The following is a 17540-nucleotide window of genomic DNA, read 5'->3' as shown; positions in this document are numbered from 1 at the left end:
TTGAAAGAAAATTTGAGCACAGACTCAGGACAGAAAATCATCCTAAACATCAACACTGGATTACATCCGCAGCTTTTGATTTAAACGGTATAATCTCTTAGGAAATAACAAAAATTAAAATAAAATAAAATAAATCAAGCAGTGGAGTTGAGAGATAAGAGCTGAGGCTGGGGCGCTATTAAGTGGCAAAGGCTCAAAAGAGCCAGAAATAATCACAATATACAAGTCAGCTGATTTCAAAGTTGAAATGGTCATAGCACGCTGGCGTTCCAGTCATATCTGGAGGGAGCCTGGAATAACAGCTTTGGAGTGAAAACAGACCATTTTCTACCAGATGCGTATTGAACGTCACTAAAAGCACAACAATTCAAGTTCATTCCCATGGACTGATACCTACTCAAAAGAGGTATTGGAGTTTGCCTGGTGGAGGAGACAATATCATGCATTGGTGTCTACGAAAGGGTAATGTATTCAAAATTCATCCCGTGAGCTTTACTACTATATAAGTAATTTTCACACCGTCTTACTGCGTTAGTGTGAACGCAGCATTGAAAATCTGACACAGGTCAGTTTTTTTCCAAAGTATTGCAATTGATCAAAATTGTAAATTTTGAATTATCCGTGGTTAGCTCTCAACCTGCTTTGTTTGCCGAAGAATTTTTACTATTTAACCATTGGTTAATATCGTCGTCTTTTTCTGTCACTTTTCAAGTCAAATGTTCTGTTGTGCCTACAGGAGCTGGAGTGGTCGATCTTAGGGGGGAGGAAGAAGAGCACCAAATCAAACCCACAGGATCTCACAAGTTTAACAACGTTAAAATGTCTCACATTTTGTGATAAAAACATTTATTTCTTGTAAGGTAACTGTTTACATACTACATACGTAAGCACATTGATGCAGTGGAGTCACTTTTTTCCATGTTTGCATCTGTCATTTAGTGATCATTGCAATAAAAGCAAAAAGGTAGAGTTGAACTTGAGAATCATCCCTGGTTTTATAGCCAGAAATTGTTTCAGTCTTCAAAATTGAACCAGGGTCCCTTGGCTTTGTAAGGAAGAGGGGGAAAAACCAGGAATGAGAAAAGGCCTCGGGCCAAACGGGGCTTTGCTGAAAAGCTGTCGTGATTTTCTTTCTCTCTTTGTTTGTTTGTGTATTTCTGGCACTTGTAACCCTAGTTATTGAGCTGCATTGGAAGGAACTTTTTTGAGACTGAAGTTGGACCAATTGACTGCCACTTTCTGGCGAGTTTGCTTTGCAGAATCCAGGCAAAACCTGCAGAAAGAGAGAAAAAAAAAAAATCACACCACACTCAGAATTAATGACACAATTAAGAAGCAAATCTAATTTTTCTTCAAATCCTTTCAGATCCATAGTCTACCTTTTGAAGTATTCCACTTCACGATCAATCTCATCCATTTCTGTTGGATCTACATCTTTCGGAAGAAACACGTCGTCTAAAGGAGAAAAAAAAAAAAATTAGGATATGATAAAAAGAGAAAAAAATATCACAGGTGTTGATTCATTTTTTGTGTCATACCAATAGCACTGCTGGACTTTTCACCCTTGTTCTTGCTCTTCTTGTTCTTCCCCTTGGATTGCTGCTGCTGTCCATTTGCCGGCGTGCCGATGGGAGTTTTGATCTCGGCATCCTGCTCACATCGACCTGCCCGGGCGTCGGTGTCACCTTTACCCCTTTGTGCATTAGGGAGGCCACCGTTAGCACCGTTAGCTGCATGTTTGGACGATCGGCTCTCCTCCGTCTTCTTGAGGCCATTTTTCTGGCTGTCTGCAGAGTGATGCTGCTGCTGCTGCTGCTTGTTGTTCATTACCTTAGTGCCATTGGAAGCGTTTTCTTTCGTCTCACTCGCTCTCTGCACTTCGTTCCTGGACACAGCAGCTTTGACCGTTTTGCTGGAATTGAGCTCAGGTTGCTCCTGCTTTTGCTGCTGCTTTTTATTCTTCTTTGACTTTCCACTGCTGTTTCCAGCCACTGCGTTCTTAGGATCAGGGGCGTCTTCTTTTGATTTAGCTGTGGCTATGGGCGGCACTTGTGGCAAACTGTCTGTGCCAATAGCTGTGCCTCTCTCTGGAGAACGAACCCTAATGAGTTTTGATAGATTGGGAGTATTGTGCAACCGCTGGATGTCCTTCGACCCAACGGTGACCCCCGGTGCCGTTGTGTTGTTGTTATTGGTGGTGGTGATGGTGGTGGTGTTGTTGTTGGTATTTGTATCCTCCCATCCATTAACCAGATCGAGGTGGTTCTTAAAGGATCCCCGGGAAAAAGGGGCGAGGTCCAGGACTATCTGTGATGAACCGTTCAGGTGGGACAACAAATGGTTGCCCTCCAACGTGGCTGCCTTCTTTGGAAAGTCATTGACGTCCAGGTTGAGGTCGTACATGCTGAACGAGGCCCGGATTGAGTCTTTGATGGTGTTTTTGATCTCTTCCAGTCGACTGGTGAGGAAACTGTTTACACGCTCAAGCTCCAGCTGAGGCCAGTCCAGTAACCGACTGGCCTCAGTGCCGTCAGGTGCGGGTTCATCCGCAGCCTCAGATGGACTGGACTGGGGTTCACTGCCTGCAGCACCCGTGTTGCCCTGTTGAGCTTTTTCCTGAGAACGGACGCGAAACAAGAATGAGACAAAGAACATTCACTACAGACCACGCTTATTTACACTTGATTATAAACATCTATCCATCTGACTTGGATTCATGACTATCATGTTATTTTATAGACATCAACCTTATTATGCTTCACCGCCTTAATGAGTTGTATGTAAGTTAGTGTCTGTGCAAAACAAACATTTTCAGCTGAAGGGATGACTCCTTCGTACCTTCTTTTTCTGTTTATGTCGAGCTCGTTTCGCAGCCTTGGCACTGTTGACAGGTTTGGGTTCGGAACTGTTTATGAAGTCTAGCAGCTCGTCCACATCTCTGTTGTCTATGACACCAGTTGCGGTCAGTTCTGAGTCTTGGCGCTGAGGCAGCTCCTCCTTACGTCTTGTCAGACGTGAGCGGAGTTTTTCTCGAATCTCAGCGTAGTTCCGGCTGGTTGGAGCAGCTGGAGGCTATGACCAAAAACAGAAAATTACTATATTTATATCACGTGAGCAGGAGATGTTTAATAACAAGAAACTTTTAGTCATCATTAAAGACAACATGTTAAAAAGTGTAGTACCGCATTGTGTCCAAAGAACTCGCAGTAGCAGCAGTCACAGTACTTCCCATCCTTCTGGTTGGTCGAAGACGAAGCACAGGAGCTCCTCTCAGAGCTGCTGTCTTCATCTTCTCCCTCCTCCAGCTCTGATGTCGGGTGACACAATGTCCCATTTGTCATTTTGTGACCCTTACAAGCCTGGTCCCTAAAGTTGGAAAATAAATGGCCTTAATAACACAACAATCTTTGTCATAAAAGTCAGATTCCATTTCAGTTTTGGCAGCAACAACATGTCAGTACATACCTGCAGGCCCCAGCTGTCAGATGACCAACACTAGGAGGCGCCACTGTCCCCTGACTGTGCCCATTACAGGGGTGATTACAGCCTATGAGAGAGGGGCCCAGTTTGCTGTGTTGCGTGTTCACAGGAGGAATGTGGGAGTTTTTGCACGGGCTGGGCTTATGGACAGATGTCGGACTATCGGGGCTGGAGGAGTTAAGTTTGGCGGTGGGGCCATGGAGATTTGGTACCAGCGGGGAAAAAGGAGCGTGAGCTGCGTGGGTCGCATGAGCCGCCACACCGGTGCCTGACGAGGAGGTGACGTGACCGTGCTGCCCGGAGCTCGGTTTTGGAGGCAGGAGGGTGGAATGCTGGGACGACAGGCCGGTGGGACTGTTGGGAGGGACCGACAAGTCTGTGTGTTGATGATGGTCGCCGGGGTGGAAGGCTTCCCCTGGGTGAGAAAAATAATTGATGAAGATTCAAATTCATTTTGGACAATTTACGTCACAGGATTCACTGAGTAATGCAGATCTATATGGATCATTAGCATTAGGACTATTAGTTATTATAGGGGCAGTGGTTCGAGTCCACCAGCAGCTGAGCTGCCCACTGTTCACTTTGGTGATGGGCTGCTTTGGTTGTGTGCAGTGGTGTGCTGTGTCACAATGACAAGTAGTTCACTCTCCTTCCTTATAATTATTATTTTGCCCATTGGCTCTGATACACTCTGATACAAACAAACCATGGGTCATAAAAGTGGCAGGGTGTGAATCAGTACTGGCTTGAATGAGCGCCATCAGACAAACAGCGCTAATTACAAGTGTTAAATATTGTGCAACAGGGTTCTGTAAAAAAATTAGTATCATAAAATTACAATTACATTCTCCAAAGTTATTTTAAATGGGCCACTAGAAGTGTATGGTGGTATTTGCATCTGAACAGTCAGTGCTCTCTTCCTGTATGGTTGTCATAGACAAGGGCAAATGTTTACCAGAAGAACACTTTGAAGGTGACAATAAGCAGTAGTGACAGGTGGGGGTGAGGAGACAAGTTAAAAAGGATTTAGGATTTCAGGAAGAAATAAAACATACTTCCCGACAAAGTATCAATTTGAGTTATTCCAGAACCTACTGTGACCAACTGCTGGAATAAATGCATTTTTAGATGCCAATGCTAGGATTTGATCCAGAATTAAAGACGGCCAATATCACCTGGTGGTGTCGGCCGCCGGCACATGGTCTTGAAGTGCTTGGGAGTGGTTTTACAAAGGTCTGCTGAGGTAGACAAGGGGTTCACAACAGAAGACCCGCTGGAATTCTGGGATGACGGGTGACTATAGGGACAGACTTTGGTCCCTGATATTTTCGCAGACTTCCCTGGAGCTTCATGAAGCCCCCTCTTCTCAAGACAGACGGAGCTTGGTGTTACACCTGCAGGGTTAACAGAAACAGGAGCGATAAAGTAAAAAAAGTAATTAACAAAATAAATAAATAAATAAAAAATAAATTAATTCCCTCTGTGAAACAGCATGCGTAGTGATTTTTCTGCAAACATTTTTGACACAAATGTTCATCTGGATGAAAACTCAAAAAAGGAGACAATTTGAGGTAAAACTTCCCAAAGGAAATAACTTTCCCTCCTTAAAGTTTAAAGATCTTGTTACGTGTGATTACTGTGCCACAAAGACAACATTTTCTCTGCGTAAAACTACAGTCCAACTACAACATATTTCAGAGTCAGTCACTCAGATTAAGGGATTACAGACATGATTAGCAGGAATATGCACTGCCCATGTAGCAGTTGCGCTAATTCCATTTTAACCCAAAGTAAAGATACTTCATCAGGAGGGAAAGAAACAGTCAAGACACTTCTGGAGAAACAACAAGAAGAAGAAGCAGAATTTCTAAATCTGTCTGAGATTGACAATGTGGTAAAATAAAAGTCCAGAAAGGAAGTAAAAATGCTTCTGAACCAATTGTGGTCACATGAGGATTTCAGCAATGAGTTGTAGTCAACAATGACATGTTTTCATGTTTTCTGTGTTTGTTTTGGCCATTATTTACATTTTATTTATGGAATCACCTGTGGCAAAAACTGCAACATCTGTCTTACTAAGTCTAGTTTTTGGTTTGTGACCCCATTTTGACACAAAATCACAAATTTCTGGCAACCCCAGGAGACACTGTTAAATCCATACAGAAAGAAACCTTCATATATAGTATTTTTATCAGTAATTTTTCAAAATCAATTACTAGACATTTCAGGCCCCATTTGGGCAAATACAATCAGATATGGGCCACTTTTACACGCATTGTAAATGTAGTCATTTGGTCTGCTGTGGTTCTGATTTTGTTACACACCCAAAGATATGACAGATGAATAATCTAAAATAATGAATTCAGGATATTTTACTAGGAACAACTTGATTTCTAGTTCGATCATAACTCTTTCATCTTCGTCTCGCCGAGGTGTCACAGCAGTAACACACCTAAAATAAACTGTGAGCGCTTTATAAGGTAGAGCATCAAAAGCTTTTCACAGGACGCCATGTTGTTGTTTTGTGAAGACAAAAGCACACGCGGCACACAGATGCCAAAAATGTGCCACATCGTTACTGCCAAGCAAGTCTTGCTGACAAACCAGTCACTGTTCCAAATCAAACTAAAATAAATCTGAACCCAATCAAATTCACAACACAGACAAGTGTTTCCTGCAGTGCCTGGAACCATGTCTCCCCACGGACTGACCTTGTTGCGAGTGCGAAGAAGTGTTGTGGGTGCAGTGATCCCCTCCGTTGGTGTGAGCGGAGTTCCAGAGACCTGACAGTTTGTGGGCTGACAGGAAGGAACTGGGGTCCCAGTCTACAGTACTTTGCTCTGAGTAACCGTTCCCACAGCTTTGAGACTTACAGGAGGAAGAGTGTGACAATGGCACCTGCAGAAAAACACACACATACAAACAAACACACACGAGCACTCAGTTAGTCACATGTCTGCATCAATGTGCTCACAGCTTTGGCACTAGCATCTCCTTCCAGCCTGTTGTTATGTTAACAACATAATTATAATAACGACTTCCAGTGTGTGACACTCATCAACAAAAGGTCTTGAACAACATTGTGTATCTGCCATGACACAGCTTTTCACATTAGACTGTCGTTACTTCAACGCACTTATTCCGTACATATGACACAGAGACAGTGATGATGTAATGACACAGGTGTAAACGCAATATATGCAACGATGCATTTACACTAATTTTTTTTTCTTTGCATGTGCCAGTAGGACAGGTGCATGTTATTGAGTGACAACTCTGAGGCTACGTTCACAGGTCGCCCTTAAGCTTATATGTTTGCCAATATGTGACCCATATCTGATTTTATATATTTTTGACAGTTTAAACACCAAAAAAGAACCCTTTGTTAAGTGTTCTTAAATCAGATACGTATGCAGTGTTTTTCAAAGCAACTGAATTCAGACAGACGTCACAATTCGGAGTGTCGGAGCAGAGGGGCACGCAGCAGATAAAATGTAAACAACGCTGGTGGAGTGAACAAAATTGTTCAGCGGTGACAGGACAGACCCCAGAGATCTGCACTTTGAGGGGCAAAAGCTGGACAGAGGTCTGTAACTGCCCCTGCATGGGGTGGGGATGGGGGTGGGGGCAGCAGAGACTCTGACTGACTCACATTGATCACATTCTAAATGGAAACACACAAGCTAACACCCCACGTATTCTACAGGTGCGGGTCCCTTCAGGGGTGTTGACCGCTCACACTGGAGTCTGATGAAGGTCATAGGTCACATGGTGGCAAATGTTGTTAAAACTCTTGCCTTTACAGCAACAAGATCTCCGATTTGCTGGTTCAAACCCCAGTCAGTCAATCAGTCTGTATGAAGTTTGTGTGTGTTCCCCGTGTGTGAATGTTTTTTTTTCCTGGTTTCCTCTCACAACCAAAAAACACGCCCCAAAGGGATCTCACCAGAAAAAAAAAGAGCAACAAGAGCCACAGCATTAACATAGAGTAAGAAAACAGTCACAATGTGATATGAAAAGCTGCACACTGTGCTTACGGAAGTTATTTCGGATGCTTGTTGTCACAGGGCATCAATTCTTAGGTTGCCATCGCTGGCCTCTCTGCCCAGCAACACTTTGACAGGTGTTCTTTCCACTGATTATCTCCTCCACCAATGTCTTTTGTCCTGTTTTGTCATTTGTTTACATCTGAGCTCGTCTTGTTCTGTGTTGTCCGGCACAAAATTGCGACGTCTGTTCACTTCAATGACGTAATAGTCAGATCAAATCTGACTTGAATATTCAGACTTAGATTACTAAACAGCTGATATACATCACAATTAGGACGACATAGCCAGGGTCAAATTTTTGCCATTCACAATTCCATTAAGACGCTTCAATCTACAGTGAAACCAAAAAAGGGGAGCCGTTCTATCTCTGTCTACTTTTATTTACCGATGCCGGCTGCTCCTGGTTGCTCCGCCTCTCCTCCTCCTCCACACTCTTACAGCAGCTCTGACAGATCCACAGAGGCACCTCTCCCAGCAGGGACTGGGACAGCGAGGGCACCGCATCAGCAAGCTTCCGTCCAGGCGCCTCCCGCAATAAGGCCTGGGAGAGTGCAGGCACAGCATCAGCCAACTTGGTCCCGTGGCCCCCGGGGAGTCCATTCACAGAGCCTGCTCCCCAGTCCTTAAATTCACGGTGGCACAGGAGGCAGCAGGTGTGCATGGGCTGGAAAGAAGAAGAACAAAGAGGAAACAAATGAGTTTACCGGGTAATACAGAAAAAAACAACAACACAAAAATCTGGACCAAAAGACATTTGAATACAAACTAAATCTGACTGTGTTTTGTTGTTTGTATTCATGCATTAAACAATTCAAAATGAATAATAACTGTATAGTTACTGTATGCGATGACTCAGCCTTCCATTGTCACAGAAAAAGCGCATATGTTGTTCTACAGAGGCATTTTACTACAAAAAGCAATTTGAAATTTAACTGTAAAAAACAAAGCCTTAGTAAAAAAACATCCATCTGGAGGCATTGCATTTTATATAAAAATACATAAAAAGTACAAGAGCCTGGTTTGTTGGGACCCGTATGTAGATCATATTAAATTATAATTGATTTTATTAAGCAGTTGTGTTTTTAAAATAATGCTGTCTATTTGAAAAAATACAATCCTTATGTAATGTTTATGAACGTTTCAAAACAATACATTTTTTAATTAAAAGAGTTTACATGTTTTTAAAATACGGTGATTCTTTTCCAAGTAAATCGTGCAACACTGGTGCCCAAAGACGCAGTGATATTTGTTATGGTGAGACATGGACGCAAAAGCATCCTTACACGTGTGGTCAGAACTTCGTCATAACAGAGTAACTAGCTGCTGCTCCTCACATCATCTCTACTCAGAAATGTGACGCTAACAACTAGTTGGTTGTTAGCATCACTGGTTGACAACCACTGCAAGTTCCTGCAGTTATCAAAAACACGTTTGTGTTGTTTGTAATATGTGCATGTAAAATCTAAATAACAGCCACGGTCGGTGTGGTCCCAGATGATGGATCCACTGTCGCTCGGCAGCCAGCACGCTTGCAGCACGCTAGTCTTAGCCCGGTTAGCCTCTAGGCTAACGTTAGCAGGGCGGATGAAGAGCTGTAAAGGCTACAAATTCAACCGACCTGACCCGAGACACAATGTCACCTGTGTGCGATCGGGAGACGGGCTGCAGTGCCTGTACTACTGCCCAAAAGCCGGCTGACGGTGACGATCCTGCTCTCCAAGTTGTGCGATTTATTTATTTATTTTATTCGCATCTCTAGACGACATCCACGGATCACATCAGCGCCTTTTGCACTCAGACTAAAACAGCTTTTCGTCTAAAAACATGTGTGAGGTGTTCACTTTTGGAGGATGTGGCTCCGGAAAAATCAAAGCACAAAAGAGGATGCCTGGATTAGCAGGCTAGGCTAGCTAGCCTATTTGCAAAGCAGCGATTTGACTCGCTGTTACCTGGTTCGCCCTGGTAGTGGGCAGCCTATCCAGCCCAGCATCTTCACCGCCACCGCCGCCTGCTGCATCGCCGGGAGAGACAGGGCTTTTCGCTGCTGTCTGCTGTCCAGGCGCCAGTTCCTTCTGAGCGACACCTTGTTGTTTGCTTTTCTTTCTCGCCATTACGACAGCGTTTAGGTTTCGCTTTAACCAAGTTTGCACCAGTTTTGACAAATTTCAGAGCACACTTTCGCTTATTCTCGGACCTCAAAATGTTCTCTATCTCCTCCAGTCAAGACAACAGTCAATATGGCGGAGGGCTGGCACATTCAGGAGTTCATAGGTTAAAGATACTGCGGGCAAGGAGGCTTCACTTACGTACGGAAACTACAACTGCGATCGCACGTAGACAGTGAAGCCTTATACCGCCATATTTAGTACGGTCACACGTCCCCTCCCACTTTGTTAACATATGGAGGACGGTAAAACATTTATTTCCGCTCCAAATATGCAGTTAAACTTTTTAAATAATGTGTGTGGACATTTAAAAGAATTAATGGGCAGGGGATTTGATGGTGTCATATGTTATAGACAGCAAAAAACGAATGTTTAGGGCCACTAATATACATATTATTCATTGTTTTAAGGGATTCCTTCTTCTGAAAACCAAAATGTTTTTTTATGATTTTTGTTAGGATTTTCTTCCTAACAATTATCAGTAATACAATTACAAAGGACAGAATATAGGCAGGGCCACAAATCTGAAACATAATTGCTACGAGATGTCATTATGTGTTAGAACTATAAACATAAGTCCGGCCCCACGGGGCCTCAGAGTACCATTGTGTAACATGACCTTAGCCATCATCTGTTATTGAGAGGGAGGCCCAGGTCCTCAATTAATTTCTGAGACATCCTCACCAGATGCTGCCAGTATACACTGTCTGCTGACTCTGAATTGACCCAGTGATGTAATGAAAAGAAAATGAAACAGATCTGAGTAAAGGAAAATATTATACGATAAGGTTTGAGCTGCACAACTCAGCTAATTTCAGTAATCTCAGTCCAACTCTAATCTGTGACGAAAATTTTCATTTGTTGGTGTATCAGCAATGGACAGATAAAGACAGAAATCGACAAAGAAAATACAAGCAGTTACCTCTACAGTAGTTATAACTATAAAAACGTATTTTTATTTTTATTAGAGTAACTTAGTAATAGTGGTTCTTGTAGAACCAATACTAGTAGCACAGTAATATGAGTATTAGGTTAGTTCCTCATACCCATATTAAGCTGTAATGTTTTTATCAACGTTATTATGTTTCGTTTCTCTGAACTTTGACCTCATTTTTGTCACGGACAGATCCGTCCGTTTTAGAAGCAGGGCAGCGCGTGTTTCACTCGAACACACGACAGTGTAACACCCATCATACGTTGTGTTTTCATATTTTAGGTTAGATTAGGCGAATATACAACATATAGCAAGGTTATTATGTTATTGTGAATCTCTGAAAAACAAAGATACTGTGACGGGGAGGGATCGGGGGCTTGACAGTGACGTTTTACGTCCTTCGGCGATGCTTTCAAGTTTCTCTGGAAATCGAGCTATTAAGACATTGTTTCGATTTGACCCATTCTTGGACGGACTTTCTCCCCCCCCCACTAAACACCTTTTTGTGGGATTTACTTTTTTAATCCCCAAGTACTGCTGTCTGTTTTGTTATTGTATGTATTGTATGTATTTATTTATTTATTTATTGACAGAAAAGGTGATAGCTCTTAATGTCTGTGATATGAGAGACTAAGAAAGTGTGTGGTGTTCAGAGACTTAAATAGATAGACGTGAATGTAGTCCGTGTCCAAATTTACGATGCTTACAGCGTGTTTACCTTTTTTGTTAAACTATTTTAAATTATTTAACCCGACCTGGAAACATGTAGTAGTTACATGTGATTTCTACAAATGCCAGATTAATTGTGGAATCATTGTAAAAAGTCCGAGCTTGCCTGTGGTCCTTTAAGGCATCAGCGGCACTGTTGGGGTTGCGTTCAGTGAGGACGTAGCAGCAGCAGCCCAGACACAGACAGCTTCATCTTTACAGGCTACCAGAGCCCGGACCTGCCATCGGTTTTCAGCCGCATCTGTTTTATTTACACAGAAAACAAGCCAGAATGGAAGGACACGTCTGTAACATCCAGGTGCTTCTGCGGGCGGCGGAGTTTCTGGAGAGAAAAGAGCGAGGTAGGTTGTTTTTCCTGGGAACTCTCAGCTTGCAGGGGGAGGAAGTTAGTGGTCGTTAAAACAACAAAATGCACAATGAAGCGACACTAATTCTACACGCAGAACACACGTAGGGGACACCGCATAACGATATGTGTCAAAGTGTCCACCTTGATTTTTGTTAGAGGCCGATTTCGGGCAAGCTTTCCTGTTTGACTCACTGACCTACATTTGGGAGGCGTCATTGTGGTGGAAGGCGCCAATCTGATGCCGTTTGAAAATGATTCTGAGCGGCGCAGAGTCCGATCAATGAAACCGGGTCCGAAAACCGATCGCGCAGCACATTTTCTTTAACATTCACACCGCAGACCCGCTCTCCGACCGGACGGAGCTGAAATGTTTCCAAAACCGTTTGTGTAGAAGTGGATAATTGACGTTCGATGGCGCCAAAACCCCAAACAAAACCGACCGCCCAGCATCAGCATTTGAAGCTGAGGAGAGCAGCATCAGTTTTCGTCAACACTACCGTTATCACCAATAATGTTTTCATAACTGCTTCATAATCATCGTTGTATTTTGTAATCTAATAATATATATATTTCTGTCTCGAACCGTACTACTACTACTACTACTACTAATGTGCGGGTATTGCTGCTATTGTCATTACATAACAGTGTAGTACTATTATACATCTGCTGCTGCTCTTTCTTTTTTAGCTCCACCAATTTTACCCCTTTGTTTTTACCTCTCTACCCCATTGTTGTTGTAGTTTGGTCAAGTTTTTGAGTTTTTTTCCGTGTCAATCAAGAACTTTGATTTTTCATATAAATATTTGGATGAATGCTACGTTTCTGTACATTTTGGTCAATTATAACAACGGTGTGTACATAAGATGCACATTTAGAGTAAAGGACTAAGCTCATATTTACATCCTATGGCTTTACAAGTGTCAGAAGGTAGGTCCGGATGTTTTATTGTTTTATTTTATTTCAAATAATATGAACCTGTTTAGGATTCTCTGTAATAACATAAGATTAAAAATCACAGTTCACTGAGACACAGATCACACTCTGACGAGACTGATAGTTTTGTCAGTGTGATCTGTGTCTGAGTATTGTTATCACGCAGCGGTTACTTCATTACTGTATTTGTTCTTCCGTACAGAGGCAGAACACGGTTACGCCTCAGTCCTCCCCCTCAGCCCAGGTCACTCTGATAAGAAGAACAAACAGAAAAGCAAGAAGATATCTGCTGGTGGCAATAGGTAGGTAAAAAAAAAACGCATTACATAACACCTAACTGAAGAAAGGGTGTGGCTGCACAGCATTCTCACTTTCTATAAAAACACTGTTGTGTCTAATAAGCTTAGACAAACCAGGTCATATTTACATTAGCTATTCATTGTTTCTGCTGCAATTGTTCCACATATGGCATGAATTAAATGCTTATTTTATCTAATTTATCAACATTCAAATCTATCTTGTTAGCCACACGTATCATTGCTGCTATTTCTGCTAAACTAAAACTAACTGATTTTAATTCAGACTTACTGCCATGAATGTGTCTCAGCGGTTGAACCTGTGTCTGTTTTTTACCTACAGGTCGGTTCACAATGAGCTGGAAAAAAACAGGTAATTGTTATTTTTGTGCACGTGTGTTTGTTAATCTAGATCTGTCACATATGTACGTACTAAACTGTTTTGTTTACCGTGCAGACGAGCTCAGCTGCGGCACTGCCTGGAGCAGCTGAAGGAGCAGGTGCCCTTCTCCTCTGACTCCGTGAGGAACACCACCCTCAACCTGCTGAGGCGAGCCCAACTCCACATAAAGGTAGGAAGTCGCGGCTGCACTAGGTTGTACACCAAGGGCGTAATAGTCCTTTTCCCCGGGGGGTAGGAGGAGACATTAGCAGTACAGTTCCTCTTGTAGGGCCGGGTGTAAATGGAAGACTGTGTAGATGTAACTCCTCCATGATGTATTCATACATGTTTCTGCAATTGACTATTTATTCAAGTTACAAACATTGTACATTAGTCTGTGTAATAAAAAAAGGAACTCATCAAGTTAAGAAACTCAGCAGCATGGACTTTATCATAAGACAATTAAATGCTTTTAAAGCTCACGCCAGCCACCAATGGAACTCAGCGTTCTAGAAATCTGCAAGTTTTTTTTTAATTTAGAAAATATTTAATGATCTTTTTTAATTTTTGTGTTTAAAATGCATATACTAAGTCTTCTGGTTCTTGTCCTTGCTGTAGAACTGTGCTGCCCGTACCTTATACAACCAAACACGTCTGACCTGTACCCTGGAGCGATTTCACACCTGGTGTGACACTGCTGACCTGATGGCGGTGATGTGGTCACAGATGTTACAGCAGACGTCACATGTACTCTACAGTCGTGTTTGAGCTCCTGCTTCTTCTGCATTCTCCAGAAACTACAGGAACAGGACGAGCGCGCAGAGCAGCTCAAGGACCGTCTGCGCTGGGAGCAGAGAGAGCTGCAGGTTCGACTGGAACAGCTGCAGAGAGGCAGCGAGAGAATGAGGAACAACAGTCAGGGGTCGACCATGTCCTCGGAGAGGTCAGAGTCAGACAGAGGTGAGTCCGGAAGGACGCTGAAGGCACCGCGCGTCCTCTACATGTACTTTATCCACTACCTCCATATTTACTACATACACTGTATCCACTATGTCCATACTGTGCGTACTTTATCCATATATACTAGTACTACATACAATGTATCCACACTGTGCGTACTTTATCCATATATACTATAGCCACTATATTCATGTCTACTTCATCCACTCTAATATATGGCAACAGTCGGTCAACTACAAACATCAAGATCAATGGTCAAAAAACTATTCACACTGTGAATTTTCTGTGAATTTCCTGGCGTTTCCGCCTGCTGATGGTTTCGACCTGTGTTTCTTTCACAGAGGACGTGGAGGTTGATGTGGAGAGCATCGTCTTCGACTGTCTGACCTCTGAAGGACTGATAGTGACTCACACAGACGCAGATCACTGTTACTCCAGCTTGGACAAAGTCTGGCTATGACCTCGGTAAGATCTGCAGGAAATCACAACATCGGACGACCCGGATGGAGAAGAACGGGGGAGGAGGGAAGGGGGGAGTTTGAAACATTCCAAAAAAACAAACAAACAAACAAAAAAAAACAAGCAATTGGAGGAGGAGAGCGGAAGAAGACGTTACTGTACAAGTGAATGCATTTTTCTTAACAGGAGGACTCCTTTTTAACCTTTATAATAATGTCAGACAAAAAGCTAAACAACAATGTTGGTTATGTGTCCTTTTGCACTGAATAGCAGTTAAAAATCACTGGGCTGGGATGGATGTAACATCACACACACACACACACACATCCAAACAGTTCAATCACCTTTACTGACGTTTGTTGATCAATGTAAGGGCTTCCTATCTTCTTATTTATTCTCTACCACAGTATGTCTGTACTGAATTCTGCCTTAAGTCAGATTTGGTTCTTTACAGCTTCTTTTTTTTTTTTTTTTCTCTTCAGCACTAAGTTTATATCTCAGCAACATCACACCTGTAGCACGCACTTCATTGTTCTCTGCTACGTTTTATATTATCATGCGAGTTCAGTTGATTATTTTTATTTCTTTTTTTTTCTGTTGCACAGAACTACCGTACGTTGCACTTGTTATTTTAAATCTCTCGGCAAATGTAAATAAGTCGAAATGGAAACGGATCACATTTGCACAGAGATATTTGGAAACTACAGTCATGTCCAAATATCCGTTTTTCGTTTTTGTGCATTTGCATCTTCTCACTTCAGCGTGTGACGACTGTACGAGGATGTGAGCATTAAGGAGCGCTTCCTGCATAGACGGAATGACTTTCATTCACTAAGAAGACCAACTCACCACCGTACACTCAAGCTGCTTGTGTGCATTTGTCATTTCAAAAGGTGGATTATGCATGCGTCAGCACTCAGGCAGGTCACTTCTACACGTGATGATGATAATGCAGTTGATGCCGTCTTGCAATTTTCTATTTTATTCTCTTTGTTGCTATATATTGAATAACTGAAGGTGCTTCATTCGTATATGCAAATGCCTTATTAGCTTGGAATAGTATGTATGCTCTCATCTGTCCCGCTGCCCAGTAATATTATGTAGCATTTTGTACTGGTGTAATGTTTCTTTTTTTTTTTTTTACTGAATAAATATTGTCTATATTTATGAGCTCTCAGTTGTATGTTAATGACAGATATCCTATCTCAGAATTTCAGTTGCTGATGTGCAACATCTAATGGCGAAGTCATAGCATCTTTGAGATGAAAATATCAAATATACTGTATTTTTAAAAAAATATCCACTATGTATATATATAGTATATAAATTGATTGTGAAAATATACACACATATGTATATACATATATAGACACTATTAAAGTTAGATTTAAGGCTAAATCCAACACTGACTAGAGACTAACCGCCATTAGTCAATACAGCAGAAGGGTTTAAAATTAACTATTTATTTATTGATGAGTTGATGGTAAATTGATTCAGTAAGAGCGTACCGCCGCATGGGGTGTATCATCGAATCAGAGTAGAAATTATTACATAAAGTTACGTGGTTTGACTTTTCTTCAGTCGATGAACCTGTAGCCAAACTAAACATAAATGTAGGTTCAATGAGGTAACAGTGCATTCGCCAGATTTCACCTCCATCTTGTGGTTAAAGTGTATAAAAAAACACATTACAACAAAAAAGGGCCACACAAAGGAAGAGAAGCTGACAGTGTCGGGCACATTGGTCAAGCAGAGGTCTGAGGAACACGGATCAGAGTCTGCGAAGCGCTGTAGTATTATGGTGACTGCAGTCATGTTCCACTGTTCTCTCTCCTTCTACAGTTAATATTGAGAAGGTCCGGTGGAACATATCTAGCGTGGCACGAACATGGAAGACTAGAACAGGCTCCTGATCCCAGCTCAGGCCTTTTATGGTCCACCCACCACTTTGTTTGGATGTCTTCTCACCGAGGGCTTCCACCCGTTACTGGGATCAGTTTGTCTCACACTGATACAATATGAGATGGAAGGAAGACACTATTTGTCCCAGTGTTAGTGGCCGCACAATCGGTGACTGGAGTCGCTCCTCACACGTACTGTTTCTTCTGAGCTTGCGATGCCAAGTCTTTGGCCTTCTCTTTAGCTGCCAGTGCTGTCTCTCTCGCCCGCTCTGTCGCCGTTTCTGCCAAGGTTTTTGTAGGCGTTTCACCTGCAGAGGAAAACAAATATTGACCTAAATTTAATCTGCCTGACTGGGGAATATCAGCGCCATGTCCTACTTAGAACAGGTGGGTTCTTATTTGTACTTGTCACAGCTGCAACCTCCAGTTACGAGTAGGAAAAAGAAAAAAGGAAACACCTTGAAAAAAGATGGCAAAATATTTTTATCTGGTGAGGGAAGTGTGTTAAAACAGCAACATCTGACAAAAGACAGACATTTTAAAGTCCAATTTTTGCATTTGAGTAGTTACCTTGCATTTTGGCCAACACATATTCAAATCCCTTCATGGTTTTTGTGACCCTGGTCTTGAACCTTGCTAGTCCAAATTCCTACAAAGAGAAAACAATAATCATGGTCAACAACACGTCACTCACACGATAACATCACACAGCTGTAGCTTCTTAATAGAGGTGATAAAGCTGACAATTGCAGAGTGGTGGAGGAGCTGATGTGTTCTGTTCTGTTCCACACTCCACTGCTCCACTAACCTGAATAGCTCTGGAGAGACCAAAGACACGTGAGGAGATCCAAGCTTCTCTTTTTAACTCTGTCCAGTTGCTGTTGTCGGGGTTGGTTCTGTACT

The 17540-nt window shown here is 42.4% G+C and overlaps 3 protein-coding genes across 3 annotated transcripts in view; 1 reads left to right on the top strand and 2 right to left on the bottom strand.

Moving 5' to 3' along the window:
* Positions 1-824: 824 nt before the first annotated feature.
* Positions 825-9807, bottom strand: fam193b (family with sequence similarity 193 member B). Its single transcript, XM_008327244.3, has 10 exons — positions 9479-9807; positions 7915-8193; positions 6192-6378; positions 4656-4874; positions 3466-3895; positions 3183-3366; positions 2839-3072; positions 1539-2616; positions 1380-1455; positions 825-1273 (listed from the first exon to the last, which is right to left on the bottom strand). Exons 1-10 carry the CDS (start codon positions 9638-9640, stop codon positions 1177-1179), a joined length of 2946 nt encoding a protein of 981 aa, XP_008325466.1. The 5' UTR covers positions 9641-9807; the 3' UTR covers positions 825-1176.
* Positions 9808-11481: 1674 nt separating this feature from the next.
* mxd3 (MAX dimerization protein 3) lies at positions 11482-15906 on the top strand. The gene is made up of 6 exons (XM_008327246.3): positions 11482-11698; positions 12842-12941; positions 13279-13308; positions 13393-13507; positions 14112-14277; positions 14619-15906. Exons 1-6 carry the CDS (start codon positions 11629-11631, stop codon positions 14735-14737), a joined length of 600 nt encoding a protein of 199 aa, XP_008325468.1. The 5' UTR covers positions 11482-11628; the 3' UTR covers positions 14738-15906.
* A 917-nt stretch (positions 15907-16823) lies between these two features.
* prelid1a (PRELI domain containing 1a) overlaps positions 16824-17540 on the bottom strand; it is a 1380-nt gene continuing 663 nt past the window's right edge. Inside the window, exons 3-5 of the mRNA XM_025063359.1 lie at positions 17446-17538; positions 17208-17286; positions 16824-16945 (exon numbers count right to left, since the gene is read on the bottom strand). Coding sequence (XP_024919127.1) covers positions 16824-16945; positions 17208-17286; positions 17446-17538 — 294 coding nt within the window. The remainder of the gene's footprint in view (positions 16946-17207; positions 17287-17445; positions 17539-17540) is intronic.

The sequence above is a fragment of the Cynoglossus semilaevis genome, chromosome 15, assembly GCF_000523025.1.
Source record: "Cynoglossus semilaevis isolate Cse_v1.0 chromosome 15, Cse_v1.0, whole genome shotgun sequence".
Taxonomy (NCBI): domain Eukaryota; kingdom Metazoa; phylum Chordata; class Actinopteri; order Pleuronectiformes; family Cynoglossidae; genus Cynoglossus; species Cynoglossus semilaevis.
Note: the sequence above shows the minus strand (reverse complement) of the source record. Positions and strands in the feature narration are given on the sequence as shown.